General features: G+C 49.8%; 1 protein-coding gene across 1 annotated transcript; it reads right to left on the reverse strand.

The window, feature by feature from the left end:
* Nucleotides 1-15,041: 15,041 nt before the first annotated feature.
* FTJAE_5773 (uncharacterized protein) lies at nucleotides 15,042-19,270 on the reverse strand (the record flags this gene model as incomplete). Its single annotated transcript, XM_037352316.1, has 4 exons — nucleotides 15,042-18,634; nucleotides 18,685-19,025; nucleotides 19,079-19,150; nucleotides 19,218-19,270. 4 exons carry the CDS (start codon nucleotides 19,268-19,270, stop codon nucleotides 15,042-15,044), a joined length of 4,059 nt encoding a protein of 1,352 aa, XP_037207266.1.
* Nucleotides 19,271-20,487: the final 1,217 nt, after the last annotated feature.

Here is a 20,487-nt window from a genome sequence, read left to right on the forward strand (position 1 = left end):
TGGTCCCCTCCAGCAAACACGAACTGGACGACGGGATCAACGACCAATTTAATGACTGCCACGACGATGACGACTAGAGTAAACTAGAAGTCGTTGGATGATAAAGCCAGCCATCATGGAGTTGCTGGCGTTTCTACTTCTTTCATGTCCTATTTTGCACTATTTATTACAGAGATACCCCGACTCATGTCATTCCTTTTTCATTTTTTGGGACACCGATCCCGATATAGCCACGACGGCACACAACATACGACCTTGGCCTTCTCCGTGGGGGAGGAGGCTTGCACATTATTGTTTATTGTTTAGAAGTGTACATAATGGGAAGTGCAGGGCGTTGAACAGAGGGAAACCTGGATATTCGAAAAGCAAAGCGAATCGAGAAGAACGAAAAAGTTTAGACGGGACCTGGATTTGGACCTGGGGTACAAAAACAAAGAACAGTGTGCAGAGCAGAGCAGGACAGGACGATGTACCGCAGCTCTAGCTTGCAGGAGTTGGATTTGCCTTTTTTTACTTTTTACATTTTTGCTTTCCCCGCCATGAAACTGGAGTGCACGACATTGGCAACCTGACACAAGGATGCAATGCACAAACACAAGACAACACAGCACAGCACAAGACAGCACAGCGCACATTACAACCATTTATCCCCGGACATTGCAGACGCAAGCAAGCAAGTAATGGGTTGATTCGATGGATTTGAAATCAAGGGAGAACATGTCACAAGAGGGGATGAGTGTGTACAATCACGTGTATGTATGTATCATGGAGGGATTGCATTACTTATTTGGCGTATCTGGTATGGAAACTGGCGGAGGGTGAGGGGACGATATTAATGGCTGTCAAAACTTGGACAGCTCTCCGGCCTTGGTATGAAAACCTTGGTGACGAGGAGATGAGAGTGAAGCAAAGCAAAAAGAATAATAAAAAAGAATTAAAATATCCATACCATCCATCTTGCGTGAGTGTGTGTCTCAACTGTGACTGACAGGCCATGTCGTGGAATATGCCTTGGAGCTGTGGTCCAAACACGGGTCGTCCAAGCGAAGAGGCACAAACAAATGCATCAATCGAATCGTCTCTTTTCAGTCGGGTAAGCACTCTACTCTACTCTAGACTGCTTCCAGAGACGTCGTGATACCACAGCGCGGCACGACGCGACCCTCCACAAGCTGTTCCCCCCCCTCTCATCCAGCAAAACACGAGTTTAGCCAAAAAAGAAACACGATTCCCTCGCATTTCTTATTGGATGGTTTGGTTTGGAGTGATGACGACACCATATGCAGCTTTTTTTATTCCTATCAATTTATTTGGCAAAAAAAGGCGTGTTTGAACGCCAGAGTTGTACGGAGGGTGTTACGCAAGAGGGGGGCTTTTTGTTTCGTTTCATGGCGTCGGGGAAGGGAAGGATGAGCCGTGGTTTTGACAGCAGATCTGGCGTTTCACTATGATGCGGGTTTCCGTGAGGGGTTTTATTCATTGTTTGTAAGTATGTGTCTTGGTGGTGAGGTTGTGTGAGATTGAAGACGGGTATGTGCATTCATCATCGGGGATGTGTGCTTTATTTAGACTGGACGCGTGGAGGATGGGATGGATGGATCCTTGTTGGGGAGTGAGAGGGTTTGACAACCTTTTTGGAGTTTGGGGCGGTTTGGGAAGATGAGGTTTGGATGGTGATGTATGCTTGGTGGTGATGGTCATATTTGGAGTTTGGCGATGTTGGAGTTTGGTGGTGATGTCAATGATGTGATGATGAGAGATTGTAGAGAAGCTGCCTGTGGCAAACTGGGCTGGGAAAAGTATAAATAGGGCTCTTGAGAACGCTCAAGACTTGAACTTTCAACTATCTTACTCAACTGTATAGTAGGTAGAACACCTACAGTGCAACTCATTTCTATTCCCTTTTATATATTATATTATACTTCTCTGTCCATTCGATTCTTCTCCAAGAAGACAGGTCTTTCGCTGTGGGGAGGTCATCACCCTCACGACCTAAGGTACTTTCCCATCGTGACTTACAGCCAACCTACTGACTGAAGAATACAGATGTCTTCTGGTTACATCAATATCGCGGACTTTCAATCTGGGTCACCTTCAACCCCTGGCCAATACCATCACTATGTAAGCACATCAGACTCTTCCCTGCTCCAAACACCAAGTCTAACACATTGACAGATAAGGAAAGCCTGCAAGTCGCCGTCCCCTAATGATTTCCCAGGTGAGCACTGGTACTGGTGGAAAGACAAGACAAGACAATAGAAGCTACTAATGACTAATTGACTTACTTAGTGATCGGCACCTTTTGCACAGAACTGGCCAAGGCGCGAGAGATCCTGTTCGGAAATGCCACCCTCTGTGGTGACCTATTCATGGCCCTTTGGCGAAACAAAGCTTGTAAAAAGCATAAAGGGCATGGCTCAAAAAGCTTTGTAGTCATATCTCGGAGCAATGCGGTATGGAACAGAACAGACAGACGTCAACGGAAACTTCAAACGCCCAGGTTTTGGCATCTAGACTCGTCAATTCCCATAACCATCTGAACGGTACCCTGTCCGGAGCGCTGAGTAGGTAGTTGCTGTTCGACCATCGGGGGCATCCAGTTAAAGTCCAGCGAGCTGTTGGGACTTTCCATCTCTGCGTGGTTGCAGAGAACGAATTTCTCATCATGTTTAACGCATACGTAGTGTTCAAATCAAGCAGTAAGCTCCCCCAAGTCTTCCATTTCTACGTGTGATACTTAATATAGAACGTCTAGGGATGAGGAAATACAGGGACGCACTGAGTGAATTGCAAAGCAGTTACGAGGCTGCAGGGCAACGATGCATTCTTCGCTGCCCAAGCCATAGTGTATCAGTACGACAGGCCTCGTACAGAGTTCAACATTATTATATGTAAGTCTGCAGAAGATTTCAGCGATCTGAACTAACAATGGGCGTCAGATATTTCCTTCCAAAAGGCAGTGAGAGACGGCTATATTGCTGGTCTGGTCTTGCACCTAATGCTCTTCGCTCAGAAACACCGCCAGCACGTCAGTGGGATGGCGCTGACGAAGATCCCCGGTATCCCCCTCGGGAGAAACGTGCTGTCGGGCACTACCTTTGTCAAGGAGACTCTAAGGACAATTACTTCGCCCTACCCCAAGCCCTGCTATTCCACTGTAAGGAGTGTATCAGTCACCAAATCCACCAATTGCAATTCAAGACCATATCCCCTACCTTGATGAGCACCTTGTGGACTTCATAGTTGTCCTGAAAGACAAGACGGTAGTGATCAAAGCCGAGTTTTGCGTGCAGGTACATGCCCCTGAGCTTGTCTATGCCTATTGGGATCAGCAGAATGGCCGGGATACTGCCAGTGGTTTCTCTCTGTATCACGTCTTTATGATCCTGGCCTCCGGGATATAGGAACCTGAGGTCAGTATTAAGGTCAGGGTGCAGCGGGTTGGGTACTCAAAGCCCTGGACAATTTCAGCTGGGAGTACAGCCGGCCTCCTAAGTGTATCCAGGGTTCTCGAAGTGCTTGTAAGCACTGCTCCAAGGCGAAGTCAAGTTACATCTAGTTGGACAACCTGTTTGCAACCTCACCGGGCTTTCGCCGCCTCATTCGAGAGATCAAGAAGAGCCATGACTCATATGGGAACAACCTTGAGTCACATCTTTGAAAAGATTGGCTGCCCTGAAGTGCAAAGATACATGGATCGCTGTGGCCGCCATCTTGCGACTTTGTTGTATGAGTGAGAATGGATCAAAGCTGCACCCAAGCAACTCACGGATACATCGGAATATACGGCAGCACTTATACATACCGTGCAGCGCGAAGGTCTTAGACCTCATACCCACAAGTTTGTTTACTACTTGGGCGAACTTGCTTGACAACTTGCAGTCTTGGCCTCCAGTAACAAGACCGAAATACCCCTATCAAGTACCAAGTTGAAATCGCGTTTCAAGAACGTCCAGACATGACATTGGGCCTCAACCCTCAGGCAAAGCGGGAGAGACTCGCCCCTCTCGCTAGTGCCATGAAAGGCGCGCGATTTCAAGCAGCCGCGATCAGCGACCACTTCCTGATCCTCCTCGAGCTGCTGCCAGGGCTGAACAATAGCCTTGTAACACGCCGGACAGGCTCTCTTGAAACTATAGATCTTGGAGATTCTCTCCTCCATGTTTCTGCCGTGAGATGGGCAGATATGACGGCCTGGTTCGCCATAATCTATTCCAGAAGCGGAAGGCATGATATTCGCTTTGACGATGCTGCCTACTAGGATGGTAGATTAACATACTATGCTAGGGGTACGTCGGCGCAGATGGACTTCACTCCCCCGGTCTTTGAACTACGCGAGTGTCTCATGCTTTACAGAGAAATGCGGGAATCGTCTTTACGACAATCTTGGAAATTGTCAAGCTCCAGCAGATCGTCGAGGACAATGGGGAAACGCTGTTGTGAAGATTGTGATGAGTTCAGGAATCACTCAGTCACCGCAGGCATTCATACCAAGATTCCCGCCATAGAAATCACCCATCGCCAGATGATCCCAAGAGTCTCGGATTGCACACATACATGCAGACCAAAGCCAACAAGGACTGGAGTCAACAGCAGTTCGAAGCAGACATCCCTCATATTTGGGCGACGCCCCTCCTCTGGGCCTTTTGCAGATTAAGACCGCGTACGACGATCACGGAGTCCGCGTCTGGATGATGCACCCAGAGGAGGGTAATGAGATACATGGGTAAAGGTCAATGGCGGCGTTCGACTAGAAATTGTCAAGTTACAACAACCTATCTTGAACACTCGCCACTTCTACCGAGGAAAGCGATGCTAAATCCAAGTTTAGAGGAAGAGGCGGCCCAGGCCAGCGAGATCCAGTTCAACATCAAGGGAGTTGATCTGGAAATGTGAAGCCATTGCTGTGTCTATTTCCCAATCTCGTTGAAAACAGAGCTCGGTGATGCTACTACTCTTATAAATTACCTTATCTCTTACATCGAAGCTTCGTCGTCTGAAGGATTGGAAATCCACTAGACACCCTTATGGTGTCTGCTTTGCAATCGCTCTAAAGACAGAGCTTGGTGACGCAACGGCTATCACAAAATACCTTCACTTTGGCCGCGAAAGAGATTACATCTCCTATGTCGATGGCCCCTGTGAGTTATCCTTTACTATCCTCTCACTTAACCTAATCTGAATCCTGCCCGATTCTCCTATCCTGAGAATCCCGCCTGATTTACTTCCTGTTAATCACCTAGTACTAATTTTAGCTCAGTGGCGGACATCATCGGTGCATTCGGACGCGTTATGCACGATGAAGGGTTAAAGTTAGGGTGACACCACCGACACTGAGCCCGTGCCTCGTAGACGACGAGAGTGTGCTGCTGAAGAGGGCAGCGAGACCTTCCCAGAGCCAACTTATGTGACCACCAGCTTCAGAAAGATAAGAAAGACTCTCAGGATCTCGATTGGGCTGCCCGTAGGGGTGAGTTCGTCGAGCAAAGCCATTGGAGACTGCATCTTTGTAGAGAATTAGACCTCAGGGCAACAACGAAACTTCAGCCCATATCGGCGCCAAGTGGCCGTTCAACTACTACCGCTGCCACAGAATTCGGGATCTCCACAACGAAGTATCACAGGGATGCTTGATGGGTGTTCCCTTTGACCTACAGGGGTTTAGTAGTCCTGCAATCGAACGCTGTACTACCGCTCCCCGCAGACACCAAGTCAGACTTGGTGAAGCTCCAGGCTGACATCAACACACAACCCATCTGCAGCTCTTATTCAATCCGTCTGGGCGAGGGTTCTCGTACAGTATCCTACCGCTATGCTGGCTGACTTGCTCAGAATCAATGATCCCATCACTTTCAAAAGTCAGGAGTATTATATATTAGATCTCACCTTTGCTATTCGCGACTCTGGAGTCAGCCAAACATGTCACCAACACCGATTCAATTAATAGGGTGATATACTTGACGTATAAGTGTTGTGGGCTCACAGGCACTGGCAAAACCAATCGCCAGCGAGAGTAAGTCTTGTCTACGAAGAAAAGTACAATACTAACACAAGATACAGATACATCGCCATCAAGAAGTATCTGGCTGCCCACCTTGAGGATCTCACGCCAGGTTGGCTCCCCCATCACTTGTTGCCAGCCCCTTAAGGGTCTAGTAAACATCCTGCAAAGACTCTCACCACGTCCAACCCTCTTGTACCCCTTCTCTTCCTTCTTTACGCGTACCTTCAGCACAAGCGCACTGCAGTACCAGCTCCGCAGGCAGCTGTCCGGGTCGACAAGCTACTAGGTTCCAATCCTAACGTGCTTATCAAGAGCTCATGGCCCAACGCCTAGAGATAGACGTCCTCCGGGACAAGGTAGCGGTCATGGCGGATGACAGTCAACTATCAACAAAGCCAAGCAGGCAACCATCTCGATGATCAGGGGCTTGTAAGCTATATAATATAACAGTCAAACATGAAAGGAAGGCAAACTCTGAGAATGTCGCTCAGCCAGGGACGGCACTCAGTTTCAGTGTTCATCACATAGGATGGCTCAATCACGACAAAGGGAAAATAAGCTACAAAGCTACCCATCCACCCGGCTTGGTACAATGCTTTCGCCGAGGGGTATTCCATTTCGAAAATGCGACGATCAGTATCCCTAGCACTTTCATCACAAACACTGGAAACCTCCGTTCACTCTTTAAGGAAATGGATGAGAACAAGATGAAAGATGTAGTGGGTATTCAATACATTCGGCCTCTGCAACGAAGGGCCTCGAATCCTCGGAGGCCCTAGTAGCCTTCACGCGGCTGCTTAGCGATATGACTCAATCACCTTCGCCCCCAGTATTCAGTGTGATTGAGGATAGCTATCGCCAGCAAGCGTTGTTAGGTCTTTGGTACATCTCTTCCCCTCTTCACGAAGATGAGATGGGCTAGAGTTTCACTGCCAAGTCTGGATCCTTAGCTCACTCATAGTCTTCTCCATTTGGAAATTTTGTTTTGCTCAACCCAAGCCTTGGAGCTTATTCGGATAAATAAACGTTGTCTCACTCTGATTCAGAGATAAGACTATATATATATCAGGCAATGATCAAACTCATACTATTTGAGTACCGCAGTAACTGCAATCTTTATACTATCAAGTAAGCCATATCTACTAAAGATAGTATTCTGCTAATATGAGATCTAGACACATAACCATCGAAATTGAGGACGACACACCCTCTCCCGGTCCGAATGTTTCGTTGGTGCTCCCGTGCCATATTTCCAGCCCCTTGGTGGTCTTATAGGATATGCCGGTGCTTCAAGACATTTGCCATAATAGACTCCAGCAGCCATGAAGGCGCTGTAGTCGTACCTCCAGGGGTTCCAACAAGCCCTATGTGGTTTTTCCAGACCTCCGGCGACAGGAGCTGCGCGCTGTCTATAATGTCTTTATTCCACATGAACAAACTCCTCAGGGTTTTGTCGATGGTCTCGACGAGCAGTCTTATACTTGCTAGATATACTACCACCATCAAGGCTCACACTCGCCATTGAAATATACAAAGGAGGCTTCCCATCCCAGCGAACTCAGATTTCAGGGGCAACTTGAGCCATATCCTCACTTTGTCAGAGAAAAGAGTGAGGAGGCCGCACTCGGTCGTCAGCGAGCCAGTGTCATAAGGTTGCTCAAACTCATTGAACATCCCTGATGCATGTTGGAACCACACCTTTCGTCACGCTTAGTGTAGACAATGTTGAGCCTATCCTCCACCGACAGAGCAAACAGCCTTAGCATGGACGACAGCTTCCACACAACCAGGACCCGGAGTTTGTGTCCCGAGTTTAAATTGTTCGAGACCAGAATGAGCTTTCCGAGGTTGCATTACTCCTCATCACTTGGGAAACATCTCCCCCCTTTCAGGAGTTTAGCAAAGGCTCTCCTGTCCCAGGATGTGGAACAAGAAAAGCGGATCACGTCACCAAAGAGCCAGAAGAGGCTTTGCCGCACGGCGGGATTCTGCTCCATTTGTCTCCGGTGAAGCTGGAGCAGACAACACGCAGCCAGTTGGGCTATCTGAGCCATCGACAAGTCAATCATGGCATCAGATCAAGGCATGAGCCAGTTATATATTACTAAGGATGGCAGTCACACTCTGCGGAGTTCGTTATACTCTGCATCTTTTACGGTCCTTACGAGAGCGAAGAAGAATTAATGCAACAGGGCCCTCCCAAAGAGTCTGTGCTTTATCAGCTGAACAATAACGTAGGGCTGGAGACGTTCTTGGAAGAGCACGCCGAAGACGAATGCGTTGCCAGCCACAGGAGTTAACTCATTCCACAGCTTCATCGTCGAGAATCCAGGCTTTGGCGTGAGTCCAAAGCACTGGACCCAGCAGCATCTGGCTATCTAAGACTGCTTTCTTTAACATATTCATCTAACTATGCACCGGGCCCGACTGGTCGTACCATTCCGTCTTCCTGCTTCGAGAAACGTTGGTGGCCGTGCCAGAGAGGCCGGTTCTGTGTCCAACCTGACTCCTGTCCTGACCCAGTTTGGATGGCTTGAATGGTTGGTCCTGGCACCTACCCAGGTTAAGCCAGGTGCGATTGGCGTGATCCGCGAGGATCCCAAAGGTTTTGGGACACAAATTGCGAAGCGCCACCTATGAAGCTCAGAACGATTTCCTTGGCCGTGGTATTCGTGCCGATAAGAGAACACCATAGAGATTTGTTAACGGCTCGGACTATTCCAGTGATCCTGGCGATGTCTCCAACTACTCGCCCGGAGATGCGTGATACTCACCCCTCAACATTGGTTTCTATGGATACAGCCGCTTAGAGAGACTTGTCATCGAGGACACATCTTCAGAGAACCTTTCTCACGAGCAAGGAGACGTCTACTTTAACAACTCCTTAACCGCCAATGACGAATATATTATACATACGATGAGAGGAAAAGAAAGACGATTACATAAGATCAACAAGAAAGCTTCGAGTCATATCCTCCCTGTGTCGCCTTCCCCCAAGTCCTATATATAACGACATACGAGCTGGTGAAAAGCCCTCAATGGGGACTTTGCCCGTTTGTCACACTCGACCCAGAAGTTCACCAGCTGACTAGGCAATTTGAGATCAATGGGGACCTTGAGACTGTAAGTCGGAACTTTGCTAGTGCGAAATAAGGCTCAAAGTGAGAAATCAGAGGATGTCAGAGACCCACGGGGTGATCTCGAGAGACCAGCACTGTGAAGCCCTGGGCCACATTCCACCCTACTGGGAATGTATCGGCTGTGGAAGCGGCTTTGCCAATCAATCCTCTAGCCCCTCAGTTGTAATGGCAGTCAACCATGGCGATTACACAGGTACCAACCGTCTGCACAGGTGGCCCCCCGGGCAGGCATATCATCCATCCAGGGTCAAAAAAAAAAGGCTCGAATATACGGAGCACTTTGCACTGGTCCATATAAATGTCCTTGGATACAGGGCAGGGATCTATCCTATCTCGTCCCGGCAGACCGTCGCTGTGGACTGGCATCTTCGACATGGTGCTGACCCTGATGATACGTTCGCGGAGGCTTTTCTGATGAGTATGCGTGACGCGCCGCTTGCTCTTGCGTTTCGTCATGGCCATGGGCGGTTCCAGAATTGGATCACTTGCCGATCTATTTTCTTTGCTCTCCTCGAGGCCGATCGTTTTAGAGAATGTTCCGTCTGTTTCTAGAACGGATTGATGAAATTCAGTATATACCCATCATCCCTGGAGCCCGAGGTGCAGCCTTTCCCTCTTCGCTCTTGTCTTTATAAGCTATTGATACATTCTCCCAGCCGGGGCAGCTTCGTAGCTCATCTATACCGATATCTCCTGGACGAAGGACGACGGGGGGGTCACACAGTAGCTCTGTTACTGCGGGCTGATATTTGCTTGGTACTGAGGATGATATGATTGTTCCATCGTCTAGGATGAGACTGGTGCCTGCTGTCCTGTATTTTTGTTGTTTTCCGAGGAGATGAGGAGTTTTATACACAAAGGGCCAGCATGGACTCTCTAGGAGGAGTTCCTGCAGCAAAACGCTCTACAGTTACTGGGAAGAACGCGGCGGCCGAGACCAAGTAACACGACTTCAAGAGTTCCACGTCTACAAGTTCAAATCAAAGGGCTGGAAGAAAGGCGAATGGGCTTACAACAAAGGATGATACGTGGGTTATCGTCATGCTCGTCAAAGCCTGACTACATTTTAGATTACAGCGACCCCGACGTATTCACCGACGACACCGGCGAGGGGGGAGGTCGGGCCCAGCACAGTGGTAGAGCAGCGTCCCAGCGAGGAGGCAGATGATGAGGTCTTGATCAATCCGGGGGATCTCCATGCCGAGCTGGCCGGAGACCTGGTTCGACAACGAGGGAGAGCTCATCAACGACCCAAGACCCTTCGACAAATGGCAAAGTAGCTCTTGCAACAGTAGATATGAGATGTAGCTGGTCAGATCTATAACACATACTACTATCCTCCAACATGGCCACAAAGAATTCGATTAAGCTATAACACGAAATCGACTACCTTGTCCGACACAGAGTCAACCGCCAAAGAAAGACGTGGTGTTTTATGCCCAAGGGGTGATGATGCTCCGAGTCATCGAGTGGCTCGCACCAAAACGAAACCGATCCGATCTGGCGAAAGATCTGGACTCACCGAGCCCTTGCCCAAATAATTCGTGGATCAAGTTCATGAAGGTGACATATATGTAATAAATGCCCATATGGGAGTACCCGCCGCAATGCTTCTTGATGAAGCCAACATTTGGTGTAGCCCTGCCGATCCTTCTTTCAGTAGTACCTCACAATTTTCATCCGCATCATGGGAGGATGTTTCTTTTTATAGTTATAGTATACAGACCATATACAGAGACGATATAGCACCTAGGTCTGCCAATGTTTGGTTCACACTCGCCCACCAAGCCCTTCAGGCGTTTCTGGACATGAAGAGATCATCAACACCACTTCAAGTCGAACCCGACTGGATTTTCATTATCACTCCTTATATAATAGCCTTGGATAAACCAAAGCATCCAAATTGTCAAAACCATGGCCTGCCTGGCCTGAAACAAGAGTGCCCCTAAGGCTTGAGAAACAAGTCATTGGGCGCGCTGATCGAATGCCGCAGGCCAAAGACCGATATCGATATGACAAACACAGATGTCCTTTCCTGTGCCGAGTCATTCACCACAACTCCCAGAAATAAGACATGGCTGCAACCGACAGCACACATTGTCGCAGGCATGGGATACCAGTACGACAGCTTCCCATCCTTTTATGCCTCTTATGGCTTCGCTGCGCTCAAGAATGCCATGGTTTGGTAGATGACATCTGCCATCAGATGTATCTGGTGCTAATTCAGAGATTGAAGTTCCGTCGGAAGATAGACCGAATTGACATGCAGATGGAGTCTGCCCGCCTTGGAGACATCATGTATCCGCACATCATTCCCACTGAGGCTCTGGGAGATATATACTAGTAGCAGAGGCGTGCAAACGGCCTGTTCGATAAGGGCCCCCCACTGGAAGCACAGGAAAACAAGCTTGCTCTTCAAGAGCAAGGAAATCATATACCGCGACCTTCCAACCTGAAGGGAGAGAATGTGATCAAAACTATCCTGGTTGACATCGTCAGTCTTTAACAAGCAATTCATTCGATCTTACGATTGGGAACAGGAATGTATATATGCTCTTCGACCACACCAAAGCAAGACCTCGTCTGCCTTACCAGGGCAGCATGCAGCACGATATTTTGAGACTCTGCTGGCTCAAGGACAACTCATTAACAATATATTAACAGTTTTCAATGGAACGCATCAACAACGCTTCACATTAGCAACGCTGGACATGATATCGACTTCTCTGCAAAATTTGGCTGAACAATTGTCGTTCGTCGTCGCATGAAACCTCATCATCGCCCCTCTGAACTTTAACACCAAGGATGAGTTTATCACTCAAGCCATAGCCGACTGCCTCTTTACCGACAGTTGAAAATCTCCCGCTCAAGTTTCAATTCTGGCAGAACGCCAGGTTCATTGAGCCGAAACATGATGATACGAGGCGTGGCGAGTCATCCACAAACGCTTCCACCAGGAAAGCTTTACTAGATACTGTGTGCTAAACCTGACGTTACCGACTTCATGACCTCATGGACACCGAGGATAGCAACAACTCGGCTGCAGCTAAGAAGTAATTCGTCTATACTCCAGTTCCGACACCACTCTCACTCGCACTACCCGAAACGCTGCGTTCAACGTTTATAAAGCCTACTGGGGTGGCGGCACGACCGCAACCCAGAGCTGATCTCCCTACCGTCGGGTTTTTGAAGCAATTTCCACGTCAAGAATGGTATTCGGCAACGCCTTAGAGTGGTTGCTGGGCCAATGTTCAGCTGAGAGTACCTACTCACACTTCTCACGAAGCCTCGCAAACTTGTTTCGTTTTCGGAAGAACTGTCGTTCCTCACATCACTGGCGGGAGAAGCATGCTTGATGCGTGAGAATCACAGCTCTCCCGAATAGCGGGTCATAGTTGATCCGGGTCTTGGTGTTTTCCCACAACACCAAGGCCCACTCTCAGAATTGACCCGTCATACCCTTCTGAATACCTTCATTTGCCTTACGAGCTGTGATTCGGTATCAATGTTATATATATACATATGAACGAGTCCGAACAGCTGACCGCCAAATTCACTTGCCAACAGATTCTTCATAATTCTTTCTCTAATCTCTCAAAGTAACGAAGACTATATCGCCCAACACTCTTCCGTCTCTCACTTCCCATTACCCAACACTTTCTGACAGCCTATCTCACCACACACTGCTGCAGAAGGGATCACCGACGACTTCTGGTCAAGGTTTTCATTTGTACCATCACATCTCGGAGGTCCTTGAACTGAGCATGGAGGTCAAGCATTTTACTGCTCAAAGCACAACCAAGAGAATCGCAAATCTCTAAAGCACGCAAAGCCGACTCATAGGACCAAGGATAGACATCGAGACATGTCCATCAAATCCCGAATGCAACAATGCGAAATTACTATATTATCTAGCGAGCGTACCACTATAATTCCTTCGCTATCGATGCCTATGGGGGAATTGACGGTCCTAACCGTAATGCCTATATCAAGAAGCTGCATGCAAAACAACAATCTTCTCGCGTGCCAATGATGAGGCCACGTCATGATTCTAACTTCTCCCTGGGCATTAGAGGTGGAGAACTTGAAGAAATGAAAGTACATGAGTATCTCATCTCTTAAGTCTCCCATATGGATTCTGACATGCACATCAACTGACGAATGCGAATGTCAACATCTTGAAGCGATGCCCACCGGCCTGTCGCCCCAGGCATGTTCAGGAGCAATGACAGTTTGCCCTTCGACCTGGAGCATCCTAGAAAGGCAGACTCAGCCTGAGTCTCAGATATGTTTGAGATTCACAGTCCGAAAAGGATTTACATTCTTGCCCGCTCCTATACCTATATAGTTACATATATATAGCACTGACTCCTCTCCCGATGATGATTCTGCAATCTCCGAAGACTCTGATGAGGTTCACTTCATCAGTCAGTCCAAGGCCTCTCGGAAGCAGAGGCACAACCGACGCAGACCAGCCGCTAAATCCGGCAGTTCCATTCGTTGAGGACCTTGGGAACAGCGGCACTGCATACACGAATACCAAGGCTACAATGTTGACGAGGAGAAGTCAATTGCCGCCAATCATCACCATAACAATGTAGCTGAGCTGAGCACAACCAATGATGTTCATCCGCCACAAAACTGGGGAATACTTCTCTTATATAGAACTCTAGATGGTCCGTCAAAGTCACGATATCGAAGAAGGCCAAGCGAAAGGTGGATTGTGATGCAGACGAGGAATCTCCCGCAAAGAAGTCCAAGATCGACAACGCGGCAAGTGAGGCAAGAGGGTCGATCCGTCAGGTCGCTCGAAAGGCCTCTCCTCTCCTACGGGTCAGTCACACCAAGGGCCAGGCGAGAACTCTGCCTCGCTGATGTTACAGCGCGTAATCCTCATGATGTTGAAAAGATTCTTCTTTCACTTCTTGGGAAGATCAACGCCAGCAGACCGTTTTAATCGGTTCGTTCGGGGTTCGCAATCCCAAGATGTGCCGCAATTGCACCATTGCCTACCTCTCAACTACTAGCTGGAATGATGAGCACTACCTTTGGCCCTTTCATTCCCCGAACTCAGATGATGGAGACCAGACCTTGATCATGGAGAAACACCTGCTTGGATAAGATGATGATATCATCCCTCCACTGCAATCAAGCATTACGGCTTCCCTGTGTTGAAATGGCCCGTGAGATATAGCAATAATATCTGATCAGGCCATCCTCTCCAACGAACTTAGCCCCGATAATTTTAACATTATACAGACTAACACTGTCTCTATCATAAATAAAGAGTTGGGTTTACCACTTAGATAGACATAAACAATAAACTATTCCCACTTGACTATGGACTTCGTACTGTTCACTCGTAGATACTTACTTCTCAAAGTCCAACCCGTGACTTAATACACACATTCCTACGTATTGTTGCAAGACCAAGGCTCTTAAAACAACAACCATAACGAAAAGCGACAGATTACTCTTCAGCAAGTTATCCAATAAATCACATCTGGCAAATCACAAAGCAAGGCAATATCATGAGTGAATCAAGTCTTATTCTCGTACAACAGCCCATCCGGGGCATCTATGTTTTCCAGCCTCATCCCGAGGACTTTAAACCCGTACACCGACCTGCGTCGTCCGCCGAAAAAAGGTCCCAAAAACTTCCAAAATGTGGTATCTTTGCGCAACCACCAACGCCTCGCAATGCATCATGCCCTCGTGAAAAAAGACGTCGGGAGCCCCCCCTCCCGAACGCCGCCAAAAAAAAGAAGTCATCGTCGTCCTTGTTCTTGTGCACCAACTGGTGCCAGCGATGTCGAAAGCAAAAAATCGTCAAAATAAACGCAAAGCCGCCAACCACCAAGGCAGCCGTCTCCATTTGTCGGGAGACTTCTGGGTGCTCAAACCCCAGAGCGTGCGCTGGAGCGCGTCACGCGCTGAGGTTTGGCGGGTGTGCCGTTGGCCACCATGCCCAGATCCGATGCCACCTTGGTGGCCCGCTTCGCCTTGGGCTTAGAGATGCCCGTCTGTCCTTGTGTGGCCTTGCCCTTGGCCCGCCCCTTCTTGGGCTCCTCTCCTTGCACCTTCTCCAGGGGCTGGTTCCACCCCACGCGTCGACCAGTTGCTGGCCTCTCCGACTCCTCACCCTCACCCTGGTCAGAGTTCTTCTCTGCCTCGTCCGCAATTCTAACGAGGACCTCGGCAGGGAACTCGGCCTTACCCATGTTCCGCTTGGTGTTGGCCCGCGTCTTGCGAGCCAACTCGTCTTCCTCGCTGCGAGCCTTCTTTGGGAGGCTGCGGCCCGCACCGGCCCGGCCGAGCTTGATGGGAGTAGGCAGCGACGACTTGGGAGCGCTGCTCGGGTTCTCCTGGCTTCGGAGCCGAGACGATCGGCGGGTGGATGTGTTGGGCGCAAGCTCGTCAACCTGCTTGCCGTTGGGAGTGTCGGTGGAGGGGGAGGCAGAGGGAAGATCCGTCATGTCAATGGCCAGCTCTGCCCTCTGGCGCTTAGCCTTGGTCTTCCGAGTGACCTGGCGGATCGACCCTCTGGCCTCACTCGCCGCATTGTCCATCTTGGACTTCTTTGCGGGAGAATCCTCATCCGCATCACAATCCGCCTTTCGCTTGGCCTTCACGGGACTACCCCTGTTAGGGCTTCGAGCTCCGAGAGGCTGGCGCTTGGCTGCTGGTGCGATTGGGGATCCAGCTTCTGTCGTAGTGACGGCAGGGATGATTTCTGCTGCGAGTGTGAGAGCGGTGGTGTCTGTGGCAGCGGTAGTTGAGGATTCTTTGGTGGTAGCAGTAGCAGTAGCGGAAGCGGTAGTTCGGCGATTCTGGCTGATGAACGCGCGTAAGTAATCTCGACCTGGGCTGTCCAAGTCTTGGCCACCATTGTTGGCAGCAGGAGCGGCTTCTACCTCCTGGATAGGGGGAGCTGCTGGAGTCTCGACCTGCTGAGCAGGTGTTTCATCGTCCCGCTTAGCGGGCGTTTCTTCCATGACCAAGGTGTGGTCGCCATTATCGGCTGCTGGAGTAGAGAATTTGGGTGTGGCGGGCCCCTGGGAGATGCCCATTGCGTTTCTTGTAGCACGCTTTAAGGGAGTCATCTCGCTCTGACGGCGGGTAGCACGTCGAATAGAACAAGGTCGGTCGACTGTTGTAGGTTCGCCGAAGACAAGAGTGTTGTCGTGCTGAGAAAGTTCAGGTGTATCAAATTCACCGGGGGAGGAGCGGTCGATAACACCGACACCGTTGATATCAGGTGTCTTGAGGAGCGATTCAGTAGATTGAGGCTCGGGGGTCTGCATTACGCTGGGAGATGGGCTGGTAACGTCACCGAAACTGCTGAGATCAGGAGTCTGTGTAGTGGGGTTGACGGGTCGGGGCCTTGGTGTAGAAATGTCGACGGATGGAGAGAACGAGAGAGAATCGTTGAACCCTTGGCTTGCGGGGAACATGTGGGCATATCTGGCCGACAGCTTAAATCGGACAAAGAGTCTACCGTTTTCCTCAGTGACCACGACCTTAGCGTGGCCATTGCAGGCGTCATCGGCCATGCGAGAAAGGTTCTGGATGGGAGTAGGGGCAGGGGGTGAAGAAATCTGGGTCCCGAAAATGTCAGGGTTCTCTCGGACATCAATGTTCACAACACTTTCAGAAGAAGTGGGAGCTTTGGTGACAGGTGTCTCGGTAACGGTAGTGGGTGGCTGCACGGAACTGTGCTGCTCGTCCTGGCGGTTGGTGGGAGCTAAGGTGGGTGAAGAATTCAGGTCTCGCATCCAGAGGTTCTCAGTGAGAACACTGGCATAGCCCAAGTTGGACTCGCCTTCGGTAGGCTTGGCTGCCTCAATGGGATCAGCCTCGGTGGCAACACTCTCCTCCATAATTGTGTCAAGAGGCAGGTTATGCTCGGCCGCGCTTTCAGCTGCAGGCTCGTTGGAGGAAGAAGTAATAGAAGCAACACTCTCCTCCATAGGTGTGTCAAGAGAAAGAGTGTGTTCGGCCGCGCTACCAGCTGCAGGCTCATCGGAAGGAGAAATAGTAGATTCGAGAACAGAAGTCTCGTTGGCTGCCTCGGTGGGATCAGCTTCAGTCGCAACACTCTCCTCCATAATAGTGTCAAGAGGGATAGTGTGCTCGGCCGCGCTTGGAGCTGCAGGCTCTTTGGAGGGAGAAGTAATAGAATCGAGAACAGTAGTCTCGTCAGCTGCATCGATGGCAGCGGCCTTCGCAGGTGACTCATAAGTGATGTCGAACAGCGAGGCAATAGAAATGTCATCGCTGAAGATCGCTTCCTGTTGGAATTGGACCTTTTGGGGAGATGACGAGAGACGACGGGCTCGGGTGTCGAGGAACTTGCGGAGCAGAGGTTCGCTGCGACGACGACGCGCCTGGTTACCGGCCTTGATACGGATGGGCTCGGTGGGCTGAGGAGAAGAAAACATCCACGAGTTGGAGCTACCGAAGGAAGTTGTTTTCCCGAAGTCGAAAGTCTCACTAGGCTCAAGGACTTCAAGTGTGCAACCGTGTGGCTTGGGAGTAGCGGGAGGGAGGATGGCAGGAAGAAGGGCAGCGAGACCGATGGGACTGTCGGTCTGGTGGGGGGTAACGGGGAGGGGAGCGCTCTGGGCAGCAGGAGTAGCAGGAGTTGAGGGCTCAACTCGGTTCCACTGGGAGGGAGTGGGAGCGATGGGTCGCGAGTAGTTCATGACAGGCGACGAGGATTTGTTGGGGGTCTCTGGGAGACCAGTATCTTCGAAAGAAGATGAATCGCACTCAGATGGCACTCGGAAAGTTCGGCCAGGGCGGGCGGGAGAGTCAGCGACGGATTCAGTGGACATATTGTCCTTGCCAGCAGCAGATCCATAGACAGGGCTGGAACGCTGGGCGAGAGGTGAGGAAGCATGCTTCGACTTGGAAGGAGAAGATTTAGGAGGTGACGATTTCGAAGGGGATGACTTGGAAGGAGAACCCTGGATGCGTTTGGCAAGCTTCGAAAGTCGGCGGACACTCTTCTTGATGGTGTCGCTGGTGATGAGACGAGTAAGTCGCTTCGAGGGAGAAGGGGTCCCAGCGAAGAGAACAGACTCCTCAACAGGCTCCTGAACAGCGATGGGGCTCTCTGGCTCTTCCTCGTCCAAGATAGTGGAGAGTTCGGGCTCGCCGACAGCAGCGAGGCGCTTTCGAGGATCCCGACGACTGTTTTGCAGTGCGGTAGTGACCTCTGTGATGGACGCGTCCCTGAGATTGACGGACTGTTTTCCGGACTCGTTGGCATCTTGGATCTTGCGAAGCACATCGTCGTAGGTTAGGAATCGGTTACCTCTGGCGGGCGCCAGGGTAATAGGAGAGCCGTCTGTATCGACAACGTCGGTGCTGATGATGCTAGCAGCTCGCTTGACCGGAACGATTTGTCGGGCTCCTTGTTCGATAGCCTTCACGTCTTCGCGTGTATGGCCAGAGTAAGTTTCGAGAAGGCCGTTGGCAATATGAACTAGATTAAACGTCAGTCAAAGTTCGGCACAGTTCTGAGGAGCTGCTTACCCTTAGCTCTCATGAGATTGTGCATGTGCTGTGCATGCGAGAACATCAAGAAATCCTCAAACACTAGTTCTCTATCCACAGGTTCGTAGGATTCTAGTCGTTGGACTTTGCGAGGAAGAGTAAGGTCGAAACCGAGCTCTTCACGAGTAGGGACGGGAATGGCGGATACGTTTGGGAAGATGACGAAGGGTGTGTCGAGCTGGAGACTGTTGGAAACTGTGACTCGGCGCATGATCTGTCGGTTCGAGCTGGGAGCAGCAAGCGACTGTGTAGGAACCCGTTCCCACGCGGGCGGTCGGGTCAGTGGCTTCTTGAACGCAAAGTTTCCAAAGTTGAGGAAGCTGTTTGGACCGTTAGTGAGGCTGTTTTGAGTTCAACGGCCGAGAAAACCTACGTCTTGCTGGCGTCGACCCGAGTGTCGCCAGTGGTCGCGAAATGCGGGATGAAGTCTGGTGCAACGGGTTTGCTACAGTAAAATGTCAGTATTCTCAAGAGACGACACGATACTATTCACGATCAGGATAAATACTCACATTTGCATGGGCTCTTGCCCAAAGCCCCATTTGGGGACATCCTTCGCCGCCATCGCAAAGATGCAGCGCGGAAGAGAAGGTTTCTAAAGTAAACAAACCTCCCGCGATACCGGGGTAACGAAGCGAAGAGGATGCGAAAAGTGTGAAAGTAAAGCTTGCAGAAGCTGAAGACTGTGAAGAGAGTGTTTGCGAAGTAGCAGTTGAGTTCGTGACGAGATGGTTGGTGAAGTCAAGTGCTGGTGCGCAAAGAAGTTGGAGAGATTGTTTTGTTTTGCGGAATGAATTTCGATGTGGGCTGCGAAGATGGAGGCGCTTTGGGCTTGGAGCTCCAGACGCGTCTGTGGGCACCAGATAATTGTGGGGCGTGGATGGTCACCGCTTTCAGGGTCCACTGCTGGCAGCTGGCGAGCAGTGACGGCCTGTCAATGGGAAGTAAAAGTAAACAATTGAGACTTTACTTGCTGTGAGGCCAGCGATTCTTGTTGCTGTAGGCTATTGTTGTTTAATTGTGAATTCACTGGTGCTGGTGACATTTACGTTTGGTCCGAGTGATCATTGTCGAACCACAGACCACCACGATCTACCTCCAGTAAATGAGAGTGCCAAGGATCAATAGGGTCTAAAATGAGATTGATTTTACTCCATTATCACCAGTATTCATTATTTGACAGCGATTCCGCTATTATTGTGTATCAAGTCTCCCAATATCATCTCAAGACGTTGGAACATGCTTAAAGATGTAGATCAGAGTTAGACACTGACACAGTCGAGAGACCAATCACATTTCATGAATGACACTGAAGTGCCGTACCGCCTTGCCCTGAGCTTAGCTGTTATAATCTAATGAACTTCTCCCGTGCCGAGTAAAAGTATGTCTCTCTCTCCCGAGCCAGAGATGGTTCCCGTCTTTGCTCAAGCCATATGTTCGTTTCGAGTACCACAAACTAAACAATAGCATTAAATTTGACATCCGTGATCAAAATCCCTGGACTATAAGCGGGAACCAGCGGTTGTGCTAAACCAGGTCAGGGTCTTTTCTGCTTGACAGGAATGTTTGTTTACTTTCTGCGGGTCCTTTCAATGCAGAATGCGACAATTGTAGCAACCCAACACGAATGGGCTGGGACAGCCTTGGAAGACTACTGCATTGTTGCAAAAGTATATCTAGATATTTCGAATGCATCTTGCTATTAGTTACTCACTTAAAGTGTTCGAAATTGTGCCCCAAACTCTGAATCTTGGGTTTTCGCGCTCTAGCTCTAGGGTAGCT

This window comes from Fusarium tjaetaba, assembly GCF_013396195.1.
Source record: "Fusarium tjaetaba strain NRRL 66243 chromosome Unknown NRRL66243_c0000109, whole genome shotgun sequence".
In the NCBI taxonomy this organism is placed as follows: domain Eukaryota; kingdom Fungi; phylum Ascomycota; class Sordariomycetes; order Hypocreales; family Nectriaceae; genus Fusarium; species Fusarium tjaetaba.